At 45.3% G+C, this 17,731-nt stretch overlaps 1 protein-coding gene across 2 annotated transcripts in view; it reads right to left on the reverse strand.

Moving 5' to 3' along the window:
- Window positions 1-13,277, reverse strand: part of hsd17b2 (hydroxysteroid (17-beta) dehydrogenase 2) — a 46,272-nt gene extending 32,995 nt beyond the window's left edge. For both annotated transcript variants that reach the window (XM_080186755.1, XM_080186754.1), the window contains exon 1: window positions 12,583-13,277. In XM_080186755.1, coding sequence (XP_080042881.1) covers window positions 12,583-12,880 — 298 coding nt within the window. In that variant the 5' untranslated portion in view covers window positions 12,881-13,277. The remainder of the gene's footprint in view (window positions 1-12,582) is intronic.
- Between the last annotated feature and the right edge of the window lie 4,454 nt (window positions 13,278-17,731).

Raw genomic sequence — 17,731 nt, forward strand, 5'->3', positions numbered from 1 at the left:
GCTCTGCTGATTAAGGATAGCATCACGGTGGTAGCAAGGGATGATATAGGAACCAATGAGCCGAAAGTGGAATCGTTGTGGGTGGAGATTAGAAACAGCAAAGGGAGGAAGACGCTGGTGGGTGTCATCTATAGGCCCCCGAATAATGATCTGGAGGTGGGGCGGGCTGTTAACGCGCAAATAAATGCGGCGTGCAGGAATGGAACGGCGATAATTATGGGGGATTTCAATCCATATATTGATTGGTCGACCCATGTTGGACGCGGTGGGCTTGAGGAGGAGTTCTTGGAATGCTGCCGGGATAGTTTCCTTGAACAATGTGTGTTGGAGCCGACGAGGGAGTGAGCTATCTTGGATCTAGTGTTATGTAATGAGGCGGGTAGAATTAGGGACCTTGTGGTGAAGGATCCTCTTGGGAAGAATGATCATTGTATGGTGGAGTTTCTGGTGCAGGTGGAGGAGGAGAAAGTGGGTTCCCGGACACGCGTCCTTTGTTTGAACAGAGGGGAGTGCGGTAGGATGAGAGAAGAATTGGCGAATGTTGACTGGGGGAGCGTGTTGGAAGGTAGGTTTGACGAGGAGCAGTGGAGGATCTTTAAGGAGATCTTTCTTGGTGCTCAGCAGAAATTTATTCCGATGGTTAAAAAGGACCGTAGGAAGAGAGGTAATAAGCCGTGGATAACGAAGGAGGTGAAGGAAAGTGTTAAATTAAAAGCGGAGGCGTTTAGAGTAGCTAAGAGTAGTGGGCGAGAAGAGGATTGGGAGAGGTTTAAATGTCAACAAAGAATGACAAAGAAGTTGATAAAGAAGGGTAGGAGAAACTATGAAGCTGGGCTAGCGCTTAATATAAAAAGGGATAGCAAGAGTTTTTATAAATACATAAAAAGGAAGAGGCTGGCTAGGGTGAACGTTGGACCCTTAGAGGATGAGAGGGGGGACTTAGTGGTAGGGGATGGGGAAATGGCTGAGGCCCCGAATAACTTTTTTGTTTCTGTCTTCACGAAGGAGGACGTGAATAATTTGCCGGGTGTTAGCGATGGAAAGATGGTAGGAGTGGAGGGCCTGAATGACATTACTGTTACTAGAGAGGCAGTGCTCGACAGACTGGAGGGACTGATTGTGGACAAGTCCCCAGGACCGGATGGAATGCATCCAAGGGTTCTGAAGGAAATGGCGGAGGTGATAGTGGATGCCTTGGTGATTATTTTCCAAACCTTGCTGGATTCCGGGGAAGTGCCGGAAGATTGGAAAATGGCTAGTGTTACGCCGTTGTTTAAGAAGGGTGGCAGACAAAAGGCAGGGAATTATAGGCCAGTTAGTTTAACGTCTGTTGTAGGAAAAATGTTAGAATCCGCGATCAAGGAGAGAATAGCGAGGCATCTTGAGGAGAATTGTTTGGTAGAGCAGACGCAGCACGGTTTTGTTAAGGGGAAGTCGTGTCTGACAAATTTATTGGAGTTCTATGAGGATGTGTCTAGGGCGGTGGATAGAGGAGAGCCGGTGGATGTGGTGTTTCTTGATTTTCAGAAGGGTTTGACAAGGTGCCTCACAAGAGGTTATTACAGAAGGGGGCATGGAGTTGGGGGTAGGGTGTTAGCGTGGATAGAGGATTGGCTGTCAAATAGGAGGCAGAGAGTGGGGGTCAATGGGTGCTATTCGGATTGGAGGTTGGTGACTAGTGGAGTGCCTCAGCTATTCACCATTTATATAGATGATCTGGAGGAGGGAACCGAGTGTATGGTGTCGAAATTTGCTGATGACACCAAGATTGGTGGAACGGCAAATTGTGCGGAGGGTGTGGAGAGTCTGCAGAAGGATCTAGATAGGCTGGGCGAATGGGCCAGGAACTGGCAAATGGAATTTAACGTTGGTAAATGTGAGGTGGTCCACTTTGGTAGGAATAATGGTAGGAGGGACTATTACTTACGTGGCGAAAAACTGCAGCATACAACGGTGCAGAGGGACCTCGGGGTCCTTGTGCATGAGTTGCAAAAACCCAGCCTGCAGGTGCAGCAGGTGGTCAGGAAGGCAAATGGGATGCTGGCCTTCATAGCAAGGGGGATTGAATATAAAAGTAGGGAGGTCTTGCTGCAGCTGTATAAGAACATAAGAAATAGGAGCAGGAGTAGGCCATCTAGCCCTTCGAGCCTGCCCCGTCATTCAATAAGATCATGGCTGATCTGTCGTGGCTCAGTTCCACATTCCCACCCTCTCCCCATAACCCTTAATCCCCTCGCTTATCAAAAACCCATCAACCCGCATCTTAAAAATATTTAGGGAGGCAGCCTCCACCACTTCAACGGGCAGAGAATTCCAGAGATTCACCACCCTTTGAGTGAAGAAGTTCCTCCTCAACTCCGTTCTAAACCGCCCCCCCTTTATCTTGAGACTGTGCCCCCTCGTCCTACTGTCCTTTCTGAGCGAGAAGAGTCTCTCCACCTCTATCCTATCCATCCCATTCATCATCTTATATGTCTCAATGACATCTCCCCTCATTCTTCTAAACTCTAACGAGTACAAGCCTAGTTTATTCAGCCTCTCCTCACAGCTCAACCCCCTCAACTCCGGTATCAACCTAGTAAACCTCCTCTGCACTCCCGCCAAGGCCAAAATATCCTTGCGTAAGTGCGGCGACCAAAACTGCACACAGTACTCCAGCTGCGGCCTCACCAATGCCCTATACAGCCGCAGCAAGACCTCCCTACTTTTATATTCAATCCCCCTCGCTTTGAAGGCCAGCATCCCATTAGCCTTCCTGACCACCTGCTGCACCTGCAGGCTGGGTTTTTGCGACTCATGCACAAGGACCCCGAGGTCCCTCTGCACTGTCACCTGCTGCAGTTTTTCGCCACGTTAAGTAATAGTCCTTCCTACCATTATTCCTACCAAAGTGGACCACCTTGCACTTGCCGACATTAAATTCCATTTGCCAGTTCCTGGCCCATTCGCCCAGCCTATCTAGATCCTTCTGTAGACTCTCCACACCCTCCACGCAATTTGCCGTTCCACCAACCTTGGTGTCATCAGCAAATTTTGACACCATACACTTGGTTCCCTCCTCCAGATCATCTATATAAATGGTAAATAGCTGAGGCCCCAGCACCGACCCCTGGGGCACTCCACTAGTCACCAACCGCCAATCCGAATAGCACCCATTAACCCTCACTCTCTGCCTCCTATTTGACAACCAATCCTCTATCCATGCTAACACCCTACCCCCAACTCCATGCCCCCTTACCTTCTGCAATAACCTCTTGTGAGGTACCTTGTCAAACGCCTTCTGAAAATCAAGATACACCACATCCACCGGCTCTCCTCTATCCACCGCCCTAGACACATCCTCATAGAACTCCAATAAGTTTGTCAGACACGACTTCCCCTTAACGAAACCGTGCTGCGTCTGCTCTATCAAGCAATTCCCCTCAAGATGCCTCACTATTTCCTCCTTGATGACGGATTCTAACATTTTATCTACAACAGACATTAAACTAACCGGCCTATAATTCCCTGCCTTTAGCCTGGCACCCTTCTCAAACAACGGCGTAACACTAGCCGTTTTCCAATCTTCCGGCACTTCACCGGAATCCAGCGACGTTTCGAAAATAATCACCAAGGCATCCACTATCACCTCCGCCATTTCATTCAGAGCCCTCGGATGCATTCCATCTGGTCCTGGGGACTTGTCCAAATTCAGTCCCTCCAGTCTGTCGAGCACCGCCTCTCTAGTAACAATAATGTCATTGAGACCCTCCAGTCCTACCACCTTTCCATCGCTAACACCCGGCAAATTATTCACATCTTCCTCCGTGAAGACCGAAACAAAAAAGTTATTCAAGACCTCAGCCATTTCCCCATCCCCTACCACTAAGTCCCCCCTCTCATCCTCTAAGGGTCCAACGTTTACCCTAGCCAGCCTCTTCCTTTTCATATATTTATAAAAACTCTTGCTATCCTTTTTTATGTTAAGCACTAGCCCAGCTTCATAGTTTCTCCTACCCTTCTTTATCAACTTCTTTGTCAATCTTTGTTGACATTTAAACCTCTCCCAATCCTCTTCTCGCCCACTACTCTTAGCTACTCTAAACGCCTCCGCTTTTAACTTAACACTTTCCTTCACCTCCTTCGTTATCCACGGCTTATGACCTCTCCTCCTACGGTCCTTTTTAACCATCGGAATAAATTTCTGCTGAGCACCAAGAAAGATCTCCTTAAAGATCCTCCACTGCTCCTCAGCAAACCTACCTTCCAACACGCTCCCCCAGTCAACATTCGCCAATTCTTCTCTCATCCTACCGCACTCCCCTCTGTTCAAACAAAGGACGCGTGTCCGGGAACCCACTTTCTCCTCCTCCATCTGCATCAGAAACTCTACCATACAATGATCATTCTTCCCAAGAGGATCCTTCACCACAAGGTCCCTAATTCTACCCGCCTCATTACATAACACCAGATCCAAGATAGCTCGCTCCTTCATCGGCTCCAACACACACTGTTCAAGGAAACTATCCCGGCAGCATTCCAAGAACGCCTCCTCGAGCCCACCGCGTCCAACATGGGTCGACCAATCAATATGTGGATTGAAATCTCCCATAATTATCGCCGTTCCATTCCTGCACACCGCATTTATTTGCGCGTTAACAGCCCGCCCCACCTCCAGATCATTATTCGGGGGCCTATAGACGACACCCACCAGCGTCTTCCTCCCTTTGCTGTTCCTAATCTCCACCCGCAACGATTCCACGTTTTGCTCTTTGGTTCCTATATCATCCCTTGCTACCACCCTGATGCTATCCTTAATCAGCAGAGCTACGCCCCCTCCTTTTTCCTCCCACCTATCCTTCCTAAACACTTGATACCCCTGGACATTCAGCTCCCAGTCCCTGTCACCTTGCAGCCATGTCTCTGTAATGACCACCAGATCATATCCATTTGTGCTGATCTGCACCACCAGTTCATCCACTTTATCCTGAATGCTTCGTGCATTCAGATAAAGTGCCTTCATCCCAGCCTTCACCTGGACCCTATTTGCCAGAACGCCACCAACCATACTCACGCCCGCTACTCCCTTTATTATTGGGACATCCTTGGCCTCTTCCCTTACCTGTACCCTCTCCTTAACTTTAGGCCCTGTAATAAGAACATAAGAACATAAGAACATAAGAAATAGGAGCAGGAGTAGGCCATCTAGCCCTTCGAGCCTGCCCCGCCATTCAATAAGATCATGGCTGATCTGTTGTGGCTCAGTTCCACTTTCCCGCCCTCTCCCCATAACCCTTAATCCCCTCTCTTATCAAGAACCCATCAACCCGCTTCTTAAAAATATTTAGCGAGGCAGCCTCCACCACTTCAACGGGCAGAGAATTCCAGAGATTCACCACCCTTTGAGTGAAGAAGTTCCTCCTCAACTCCGTTCTAAACCGCCTCCCCTTTATCTTGAGGCTGTGCCCCCTAGTCCTACTGTCTTTTTTGAGCGGGAAGAGTCTCTCCACCTCTATCCTATCCATCCCATTCATCATCTTATACGTCTCAATGAGATCTCCCCTCATTCTTCTAAACTCTAACGAGTACAAGCCTAGTTTATTCAGCCTCACCTCATAGCTCAATCCCCTCAACTCCGGTATCAGCCTAGTAAACCTCCTCTGCACTCCCTCCAGGGCCAAAATATCCTTGCGCAGGTGCAGCGCCCAAAACTGCACACAGTACTCCAGCTGCGGCCTCACCAATGCCCTACACAGCTGCAGCAAGACCTCCCTACTTTTATATTCACCACCCTCGCACCTCTCGCCCACCCCCCACCCCCCCCCCCCCACCCCAATTAGTTTAAAGCCCTGTCTACAGTCCTCTTTACTCGATTCGCCAGCACTCTGGTCCCAGCACGGTTCAGACCAACCCCATCTCACCCGAACAGGTCCCACCTACCCCAATACTGATGCCAATGCCCCATAAATTCAAACCCATTCCTCCCACACCAATCCCTGAGCCACCCATTCACTTCCTTAATCTTATTAACCTTACGCCTGTCTGCACTCGGTTCAGGCAGTAGCCCAGAGATAACCACCTTGTCGGTTCTACTTTTTAATTCCATTCCCAGCTTTTCATACTCCCTCCCCAGATCCTCGGTTTGCATTTTGCCTACTTCGTTGGCACCCACATGTACCAAAACGACCGGATTCTCACCCTCCCACTCCAGGTTTCTCTGCAGCCCAGATGCGACATCCCGGACCCGAGCACCAGGCAGACAACACACCCTTCTGTGCACTTTGTCATTGTGACAAAGGACAGTGTCAATACCCTTCACCCCACTATCCCCAATCACTACTACGTTCCTTTTCCCTTTCTCCTTGCCTATGTCCTGCTGCATCACTGCACTGTGTGCAGTTTGCTCACCAACCTCACCTCCCTCGTTCTCGTCCAGACTGGAAGCAAGAACCTCAAACCTGTTATGTAGATTGAGAGGCTGAGGCATCCACTCCCCACCCCCCTTCCTCCACTCTCCACCCTCCTTCCTCCTCTCAGCAGCCCCCTCTCCTGACCCTTAGAGTTAGCCAGTCTGGGGGGGGGCGGGTGGATGTCACTTGCACCCCATTGACAATGGCACCCTCTCTCCCCATGATGAGCCTCAGTGTCTGTAGCTCAGAGGCCAGTTCATCTACCTTGAGCTGGAGCTCCTCCAGCAACTTGCACTTACTGCAGACATGGTCACTAGGAAGGACCCTGGAGTCCACCAGCTCCCACATCATACAGAAACAACACATCAGGGCACTGGTGAGGCCGCAGCTGGAGTACTGTGTGCAGTTTTGGTCGCCACACTTACACAAGGATATTTTGGCCTTGGAGGGAGTGCAGAGGAGGTTTACTAGGCTGATACCGGAGTTGAGGGGGTTGAGCTATGAGAGGCTGAATAAACTAGGCTTGTACTCGTTAGAGTTTAGAAGAATGAGGGGAGGTCTCATTGAGACGTATAAGATGTTGAATGGGATGGATAGGATAGAGGTGGAGAGGCTCTTCTCGCTCAGAAAGGACAGTAGGACTAGGGGGCACAGCCTCAAGATAAAGGGGGGGCGGTTTAGAACAGAGTTGAGGAGGAACTTCTTCACTCAAAGGGTGGTGAATCTCTGGAATTCTCTGCCCGTTGAGGTGGTGGAGGCTACCTCGCTAAATATTTTTAAGATGCGGGTTGATGGGTTTTTGATAAGCGAGGGGATCAAGGGTTATGGGGAGAGGGCGGGAATGTGGAACTGAGCCACGACAGATCAGCCATGATCTTATTGAATGGCGGGGCAGGCTCGAGGGGCTAGATGGCCTACTCCTGCTCCTATTTCTTATGTTCTTAAGCCAGTAAAGAAATTTAATATGTCAGCATTTATTTTAAACTGTCAAATGGGTGGGTCAAATCCACACAAACTCCAGTATTACTGTAATCGAGGAAGTTGTTAGTCCTCAGTCATGCAACGTCTGTAAGTGCAGGAAGAAAATATACCTGTTAGAATAAGATCCACTCAGCAGAACTGAAACTTCTGTAAGGTGAACTCATTCTTGAAAACTCTCATGTTGCAACTTATTCAATTTGTATGCATCATGGCTAAATCAAGGTACTTTTTCATAAATTAAACTAGTTTCCTGCCAATGCAAATACTCACTATTTTGATTCATTTAAGTAGCAACAGCATGCAAGAGAGAAGTTTTTTTAATTAATTGGTATTGCATATTAATTACAAATTTTACTATTCCACACCTGAAGATTTACTACGAACTGTGCTCACCTATTGTACAGCTCACTACCCAGTAGAAAAAACACTAAAATTTAGAAAGTCAAATACCAGAGAATAAGAGAAAATCAAAACAGATCAATAAAATAATCAAAATACTCCCTCCCACATTCAAACAGAAAAGGGAGAAAGCTGGGGGGAGCTAACATTTCAGGAAAAGGGGGAACACTTCAAAACAATGCAAAACTGTGTAAACTGAGTGGGGAAGGGCCTTTCCCTTCTCCAAGAGGAGAAATTTTGTAACAAAACAATTGATTTGATTTATTGTCACCTGTTAGTAAACAGTGAAAAGTATTGTTTCTCGCATGCTACACAGACAAACCATATCATTCATAGAGAAGGAAAGGAGAGGGTGCAGGATATAATGTTACAGTCATAGCTAGGGTGTAGGGAAAGATCAATTTAATATGAGGTAGGTAAATGTATTTGAAAAAGAATGAAATAACTAAATTACAAACAAATATAGGGAAGCAATAAAATCAATGAAAAGTACAGAAGTAACAAAGGATCTGGAGTTCTGATACAACCCCATCTGTCCTCAATACTTTTCCTTAGTTTTGACAAGTGTGAAGCCTTGTTTAAAACGTGCAAACATGATGCAAACAATTTCAAAGAGGAAATTAAGTTCCATTCACGGGCAATTGGATGGGTTTGATTTGTCCTGCTTTTTTGTGTCTATTTATGCCCTGTTTGTGAACACAACTCCTCATTCGCCTGAAGAAGGAGCAACACTCCAAAAGCTTGTGCTACCAAATAAACTTGTTGAGACACTTCTTACTGTGCTTACCCAGTCCACGCCAGCATCTCCACGTCATCTGCTTTTGTAGGCAGGATATACCTGGGCAGTTTATACCTGGCTGGGTAGATGCCAGTATTGTAGCTAAAATAGAACAGGTTGACGAAGGATATAACTAATTCTGCAGTACATGTCTGTGGTACAAAATCCTAAAAGGATTAGACGTGGAGACTTAATGCAACTTGACATCACGCTGGATTTATAATTCTGCTAGTGCCAACTCCAAATGGGCGAAAGACAGTCTCTCTGAAAACGTGCTCAAGAATCAAATCAGGATCCAGTTCCGAAGTTAGATGGCATGTTCACATTGGTTTCAGATGCTTATCAATTTGCATTAACATTCAAGGGGCAGTGTATCTGCTTCCTAAAAGACTATACTTTATTTGTGCTTAAGAGTTAAGTGTAGTCACTTCTGATAGCTACCTGTGCTCCATCTGTCTAACATTAATGTTTTATTGTGCTATAAACCGTGGCATGCCTTTCTAGTGTTTTATTGTGTTGTAAATTGAAACTGGAGGTTATTGCAGAAGGTCAGGGGACATGGAGTTGGGGGTAGGGTGTTAGCATGGATAGAGGATTGGTTGTCAAATAGGAGGCAGAGAATGGGGGTCAATGGGTGCTATTCGGATTGGCGGATGGTGACTAGTGGAGTTCCTCAGGGGTCGGTGCTGGGGCCTCAGCTATTTACCATTTATATAGATGATCTGGAGGAGGGAACTGAGTGTAGGGTGTCGAAATTTGCTGATGACACCAAGATTGGAGGAAAGGCAAATTGTGCGGAGGGTGTGGAGAGTCTACAGAAGGATCTAGATAGGCTGGGCAAATGGGCCAGGAAATGGCAAATGGAATTTAATGTTGGCAAGTGCGAGGTGGTCCACTTTGGTAGGAATAACGGTAGGAAGGATTATCACTTACGTGGCGAAAAACTGCAGCAGGCAACGGTGCAGAGGGACCTTGGGGTCCTTGTGCATGAGTCGCAAAAACCCAGCTTGCAGGTGCAGCAGGTGATCAGGAAGGCGAATGGGATGCTGGCCTTCATAGCGAGGGGGATTGAATATAAAAGTAGGGAGGTCTTGCTGCGGCTGTATAGGGCATTGGTAAGGCCGCAGCTGGAGTACTGTGTGCAGTTTTGGGCGCCGTACTTACGCAAGGATATTTTGGCCTTGGAGGGAGTGCAGAGGAGGTTTACTAGGCTGATGCCAGAGTTGAGGGGGTTGAGCTATGAGGAGAGGCTGAATAAACTAGGCTTGTACTCGTTAGAGTTTAGAAGAATGAGGGGAGATCTCATTGAGACGTATAAGATGATGAATGGGATGGATAGGATAGAGGTGGAGAGACTCTTCCCACTCAGAAAGGATAATAGGACTAGGGGGCACAGCCTCAAGATAAAGGGGGGGCGGTTTAGAACGGAGTTGAGGAGGAACTTCTTCACTCAAAAGGGTGGTGAATCTCTGGAATTCTCTGCCCGTTGAAGTGGTGGAGGCTACCTCGCTAAATATTTTTAAGACGCGGGTTGATGGGTTTTTGATAAGAGAGGGGATTAAGGGTTATGGGGAGAGGGCGGGAATGTGGAACTGAGCCACGACAGATCAGCCATGATCTTATTGAATGGCGGGGCAGGCTCAAAGGGCTAGATGGCCTACTCCTGCTCCTATTTCTTATGTTCTTAAATGGTACTTTTAAGCTAGTAAACCTATTAAATTTTTGACTATCATTACAGGTAGGTCAAATCCACAAATTCTAGTATACTGTTTACTGTAATTGATGGAGTTTTTAGCCTACAAATGCAGGAAAAACAGTTGCTAGATTGAGGTAGAATCCACTCATGGGAACTGAAACTAGTGATGAGGTTAGTCTGTTTACTTAGTAGTGTCACAAGTAGGTTTACATTAACAATACAATGAAGTTACTGTGAAAATCCCTAGTTGCCACACTCCAGTGCCTGTTCGGGTACACTGAGGGAGAATTGTGTATGGTCTTTTGGACTGTGGGACGAAACGCACGCAGACATGGGAGAATGTGCAGACTCCACACAGTGACCTAAACCAGGAATCGAATGCAGGTTCCTGACGCTGAGAGGCAGCTGTGTTAACCATTGTGCTGTCCTGGTGAAACCATCCCACGTTACAACTGATTCAAATTATACATGTATATAGTTTTAAGTATTGAAATGTAATGATTGTAATTGTATAAATCTGTAAAAATGTTTTGATTCTGCTTTGTTTGCAATTGAAAGCCATGTAGATTTGCAATAGTTTATTTGAGATTTTTATGAATGAAATATATTTTTGGAAAAAAAACTGATTCAAATTGTACATATCATGGCCAAATCAAAACATTATTTATAAATTAAGCTTTTTTCCTGCCACTACAAACAAATACTTATTTTGATTAATTTATACTATATCAAGTATAATATATATACCAGCAGCATGCAGTGCTTTGTTAACAAGAAGCAGTATTGATAGTTCATCAGTGCTGTGCGTTATCAATTACAAATCTTATTCCACACCTAAAGATGTACTGTGTTCACCTACTGTACAGCTCACTGCACGAGGGGTAGGGGAACACACAAACACGAGAGAAGAAGAAAGTTAAAGGAGATCACTGAAATAATTAGAACATGTGAACAACAGGTAAAGATGCTGTTAACACATATCTGTACACCATAGAAAAATAGCCTAAAGTTAGGTAGACTGGATATAGTCAGGCACATTGAAAACCCACATTATGGAAACAACTGTGATTTTAGTCACAAACATAGGGCATAAAATTCACTGCTGCTAACAGAGCAATAGTCAGGGACAATAAAAAGACTGCCTGTGGTGTAGGAATAACACCAGATGTGTGGTGTGCAGTGAAGCATACACCACATCCTGAAGGAATGTAGGAGGTCCAAGTTATAAAAAGCAAATGGTATACAAAATGTGTTGTTTCTACAGCTAAGCATAAAAGGGGGAAAAAGGTCACTGAGATAGTCGGGACAGCAGTGATCAAGTTGGCAAAGTATTGATTACCGCCAATCTGAACTGGACATGTAACAGTGTTAGTGTTAGATAAGACGGATGAGTTTACTAATGCACTCTTGTGATAACAGGAGACATTGTTAGATGGGGAGTAGAGGGGATGGAAACTTGGGGCACCTCGAGCCAATAGGGGAATAACAACATATAGATGGGGCAGGGACCACCAATTCGGGGAGAACAACAGATTGCAAAGCCATTACAATGCTTGTAAAAAAGTATAAAATGTGCTGCAAATCTCTGTAAGGTGTGCCTATTTTATTGGACACCCGGTCTTGCAAGAACGTTAAATAAAATATCTTGCTCCTTGGGAACTTGACTAAATTGTTTGATTGTGAGCTGCGTTTCTCACAAACACCTCCTAACTGTTCTCATGGTTAGACTGCAAAATAAGGCAATACCGTGTAAACTGGGTGAGAAGGACAATTCTGAACTCCCAGAGAACGAACTTCGTAACAAAACAATACGTGGCTTTGAGAAAAGAATGAAGTAACTGAATTGCTAGCAAACATTTGGGGGGGGCGGAATCTCAAAATGAACGAAACATACAAAAGTAACAGAGTCTGGAATTCCGAGAGTCCCGTGTGTGTCTTCAATACTTTTTCTTAGTTTTGACAAGTGTGAATCCCTGGTTGAAAGCGTGTAAACATTATGGGAACAATTTCAAAGTGGAAATAAAAGTCCACTGTAACCAAGAAATAAAATTCCACTGTAACTACAAACTTGGACATTTATAAATACTTACAAAGTGGTCGAGGTGGCAAGTCCTTTTGTGTTGGGATTGCATTTACCTATTAAACAGTATGGGCACAATTTCAAATAACAATTTCAAATACATTTCACTGTAACTAAGAAATTAAAATGACACAAACTTCAGCTTGGGTATTTTTAAACGCTTACAAACGAGTTAAGGTGGAGAGTAGTGTTGCAATTGCCTCTCGCCCAGTCAAGAGGAGAAAGTTGAAGGGCGTGTGTTGCTGTGCTGGAAGCTTACCTGTGATTAAGACAGCCTTATCAAACACATGGAGGTACCCGGTGCCTGGCAGCGTACAGTAGCTGAGCAGACAAGCCACCGAGAAGAGGCTGAGGCCGGAGTAGCCGGGCAGAGCCACGAAGCAGATGGACTCGCCGATGAGGAGCAGCACCAGGATGAAGAAGGATCGCACCCCCATCCGCAGCTCATGGTGCCGCAGCTGGCGGGCCACCGCGCCGCCGAACAAAGCCGTGGCTATGCTGTACAGGAACGAGAAGAAGAGCACATCTTGGTGCGGTTCCTCGCTCAGCAACTCCATGCGCTGCTCCTGCTCTCTGTCCGTCAGCACCCACCCCCAACACTCACCAGCAGCACGAAGTGGGGAAGGAGGGAGGAACCGCCTTTACTCCCGCAGTAACACCTCCTCCCACCACTTAACAACTTCAGCAGCGCACTGCTAAGTACAGGAGACATCTACACCTCCAATTCACTCTTTCACACACTCCAGTGAACACTGCCTCCCTGCAGACTGCAACTGGAAACAACCATTGATTTTGTCACAATGGTTTGCCCTCAGTCATATATTGACGCGCCAGCACTGGAGAATGAGAAACATATGTGCACACGTTTGCTTTAAAAAAATCCTTCTGGCGTGAGCTGGAAGTGGGGAAAGTAAAAATCCGTCTGAGAGTCATGTCAGCAGGCTGTAACCCTACTTCCAGTTCTGTCGAAGGCTTCAGAAAAGCTTAAGGGATTAACTTCATAATGCCACAAGGATCTGGAGGGGGAGGGGACATTATTATTTACAATATATCTTAATGACCTGGACGAGGGAAGTGAATATTTTTCACAGTAACTTCATTGCAGTGTTAATGTAAGCCTACTTTAATGGGCAGCACGGTGGTTTGCACTGCTGCCTCACAGCGCCAGGGACCCGGGTTCGATTCCCAGCTTGTGTCACTATCTGTGTGGAGTTTGCACATTCTCCCCGTGTCTGCATGGGTTTCCCCCGGGTGCTCCAGTTTCCTCCCACGGTCCAAAGGCGTGTGGATGAGGTGGATTGGTCATGCTAAATTGCCCCTTAGAGTCAGGGGGACAAGCTAGAGTAATGCATGGGGATAGGGCTTGGGGTGGAATTGTGGTCAGTGCAGAATCGATGGGCCAAATGGCCTCCTTCTGCGCCACGTTACTTATGATAGGAATAAGAAAATAAAATTTTGTTGCCAAGCTTGCAGATGACACAAAAATAGGCAGGAAGGCAAGTGGTGAGGAGATTAGGTGAGTGGGCAAAGACTTAGCAGATGAAATGTAATGTACAAAAATTAAGTTAGGCACTTTGGTAGGAAGAAAAAAGAGCTGAATATTATTTAAATGGTGAAAGACTGCAGAAAACTGCAGCACAGAGGGTTGTGAAGGTCCTCATGCTTAAATCATAAAGAGGTAGTTGGCAAAGTTCAGCAGGTAATGGGCAAATGAAATGTTGGCCTTTATTTTAACAGGAATGGAACATAAAAACATGGAAGTCTTGTTAAATCTACACAAAGCACTAGTTAGAACACACCTGGAATACTGCGAACAGTTTTGGTCCCTTAATCTAAAAAAGCTACACTGGCATTGGAGACAAACCTGAGAATGTTCACTAGATTAGTCCCAGGTATGGAGGGACTTTTTTATACTCAATCTCTCCTCATAAGAAAATCCCACCATAGAATAATATGAGGTCACCTTATTGAGACATATAGGATTTCTCAGCAGGTTTGCTAGGATAGATGCTGAGAGGTTGTTTGCCCTTGTGGGAGAATGTAGGACCAGAGGGCTTAATCTCAGCATAAGGGACAGTCCATTTAAGACAGAGATGTGAAGGAATTCCTTCTCTCAGAGGGTAGTGAATCTGTGAAATTCCTTACCCAGAGAGCTATGGAGGTTGGGTCATTAAATACATTCAAAGGTGAGATAGACAGACTTTTAATCAGTAAGGGAGTCAAAGGTTTTGGGGATAAGATAGAAAGTGGAGTTGAGGATTAAATCAGAACAGTCATGATCTCATTGAATAGTGGAGCAGAAGCAATGGACTGATTGTCTGACTTCTGCTCCCATGTCTTGTGGTCTTATAGACAGTTTTGCATTCTCTTAAGGAGAGAATGTCAACGGATGATTCTAATTGAGAAGTCAAAAATGACAAAAGGATTTCATGTTATTTCTGTATTTAGTCCATGTTCTTATAGTGAGGTATCAAAGTGACCAAGCCAGAATTTCCCAGCCATGTTTGACTGTTTTATGCGTAAAACATAGCTCTTGATAGTGTGGTTACAGATGCTGCCAGAACTGCCAAGTTTATCCAGCATTTCCTATTTTTATTCTGAAAGAGTTTCTCTTTCTGAAATGGCTGAAAGACGGATGGCAGTATTCTTTTTATGTTTCAGAGCTGAAGGAAGTTGGGAAGTAATCACTTTCATAAAATCCAACATTTCAGATAATCTTCTGGTACACTCAGGGGTCCGCAATACTCAACTATTGACAAGTCAAGCAATTAACTCACAACTGGAGAGCAATTTTCCCAATCCAATGGAGGTGGGATTGGGGGGCTGGAAAAATATATGGAAATTGCCATTGGGTCACTATGCTGGTGTCATCCACCTTATCAGGGAAAAAGAGGGAATGAAATCAGAACCCATACCCCCAAATCAGAGACAGCCAAATTAAGAAGTTGAATATTGCTGAAAAGAGAGACATGTTGCCAAATCTTTTCATCTTGCACTCTAGAGGTTAACTTTCAAATGTATACTACAGGAGTAAAGTGTGCTAATTGGTTGAATAGTTGATTCTGATTGGCCAAGGCTACAGGAGAAAAGTGTGCTAATTGGTTGAAAAGTTGACTCTGATTAGCCAAGGCATTGCCATGGAGGAAATATCAGGGAACAATTAGCTCCCTGATTCCCAGGTAATTCAAACAAAGGACACAAAGCTTGAACATATACCTTCATTTGCAGAGAATGGGTCCCTATGTATGAATATATGTTGTTTCTGTAAATGAGCCAATTGCAAGCTTGACTGTTTACCTTAAGTTGATCGTTAATACAGCTATTAGTGCACTCATGGTTATTCAGCAAGTGCTGCCCAATTTTGGAATCACATCAAACAGTTGACATTTTGCAATATTACAAGTGTGGGCTGGCTAAGTGCAGTCGAGACACTGCCCATGAACAACTGAAGGAATATGTTTGATTCAATTAACCAATCATTGGAACATACGACCTACAAACATGGCACTGAACCAGCATTGAAATTCATGCGCAACATTGCTCAGATGTGTGCTAGGCAAAATTTTGGAAGAATTAAGAAGTTGCTTGCCAATTCACTGTGGTTAATATACATCAGTTAAATATGATTCATTTCTTAAGAATGGCAAAAGTTTTATTAGCAGAATCAAGTTAAGTTCTAGTTAGCCTTTCAAATCCAAATAGCCAATCTTTTCAAAAAGGCTATCTCTATTCCGCACTAATTGTTAGCTGGTTCCATGTTTATGTTATTTCTTTGATATTTTCAGATCAGCCATGATCTTATTGAATGGCGGGGCAGGCTTGAGGGGCCAGATGGTCTACTCCTGCTCCTATTTCTTATGTTCTTATGTTCTTATGTTTTCCATGGACTTTACACCAAGGTTGCAGTGAACATTTGGGAGAATGGTGGAAATTGAGCATCTCATCTCAGCTTCAGGGATGCATTCGCATGCATCCCTATGGCTGTATACGAATGCGCATTCTCATAAAATATGAGTGATTGTACAACCTAATATACAATGACCTCAAAATTTTTATACGTGTTTATTTCATAGCATCCTTACATTGCAGAAGGAGGCTACTTGGCCCATCAAGTCTGCACCAACTCTTACCCAGTATCTTACCCAGGCCCTCTTCCCCGCCCTATCCCCACAACCCCACACATTCACCAGGGCTAATCCATCTAGCTAAGGGTAACTTTAGCATGATCAATCCACCTAATTGAGGGAGGAAACCAGAGCACCTGGAGGAAACCCACACAAATGTGGGGAGAATGTGCAAAGTCCACAAGGACAGTCACCCAAGGTTAGAATTGAACCCAGGTCCCTGGAGCTGTGAGACAGAAGTGCCAGTCACAGTTGTACAATTGCCTCATAAAATAATGTACAAAACAGCCTTGAGTAGTAGTTTCATAAAATATCTGAACAAATGTATTTGATGCATATATTGCCATAATATATGTAGAGATGTGTGGGATTACTATCAAATAAACTGGTTGGACTCTAACCTGGTGTTGTGAGACTTCTTACTGTATAATACAGTACATGCAGGGATATATCTGTATGTACAATAGCTACAATGGTAGGAAGGACTATTACTTACGTGGCGAAAAACTGCAGCAGGCGACGGTGCAGAGGGACCTCGGGGTCCTTGTGCATGAGTCGCAAAAACCCAGCCTGCAGGTGCAGCAGGTGGTCAGGAAGGCGAATGGGATGCTGGCCTTCATAGCGAGGGGGATTGAATATAAAAGTAGGGAGGTCTTGCTGCAGCTGTATAGGGCATTGGTGAGGCCGCAGCTGGAGTACTGTGTGCAGTTTTGGGCGCCGCACCTGCGCAAGGATATTTTGGCCTTGGAGGGAGTGCAGAGGAGGTTTACTAGGCTGATACCGGAGTTGAGGGGGTTGAGCTATGAGGAGAGGCTGAATAAACTAGGCTTGTACTCGTTAGAGTTTAGAAGAATGAGGGGAGATCTCATTGAGACGTATAAGATGATGAATGGGATGGATAGGATAGAGGTGGAAAGACTCTTCCCGCTCAAAAAAGACAGTAGGACTAGGGGGCACAGCCTCAAGATAAAGGGGGGGCAGTTCAGAACGGAGTTGAGGAGGAACTTCTTCACTCAAAGGGTGGTGAATCTCTGGAATTCTCTGCCCGTTGAAGTGGTGGAGGCTGCCTCGCTAAATATTTTTAAGAAGCGGGTTGATGGGTTTTTGATAAGAGAGGGGATTAAGGGTTATGGGGAGAGGGCGGGAAAGTGGAACTGAGCCACGACAGATCAGCCATGATCTTATTGAATGGCGGGGCAGGCTCGAAGGGCCAGATGGCCTACTCCTGCTCCTATTTCTTATGTTCTTATGTTCTTATGTTCTTTGGACAAACACAAATTCACT

This window comes from Carcharhinus amblyrhynchos, chromosome 4 (genome assembly GCF_965287045.1).
Source record: "Carcharhinus amblyrhynchos chromosome 4, sCarAmb.v2.hapA, whole genome shotgun sequence".
NCBI lineage: Eukaryota > Metazoa > Chordata > Chondrichthyes > Carcharhiniformes > Carcharhinidae > Carcharhinus > Carcharhinus amblyrhynchos.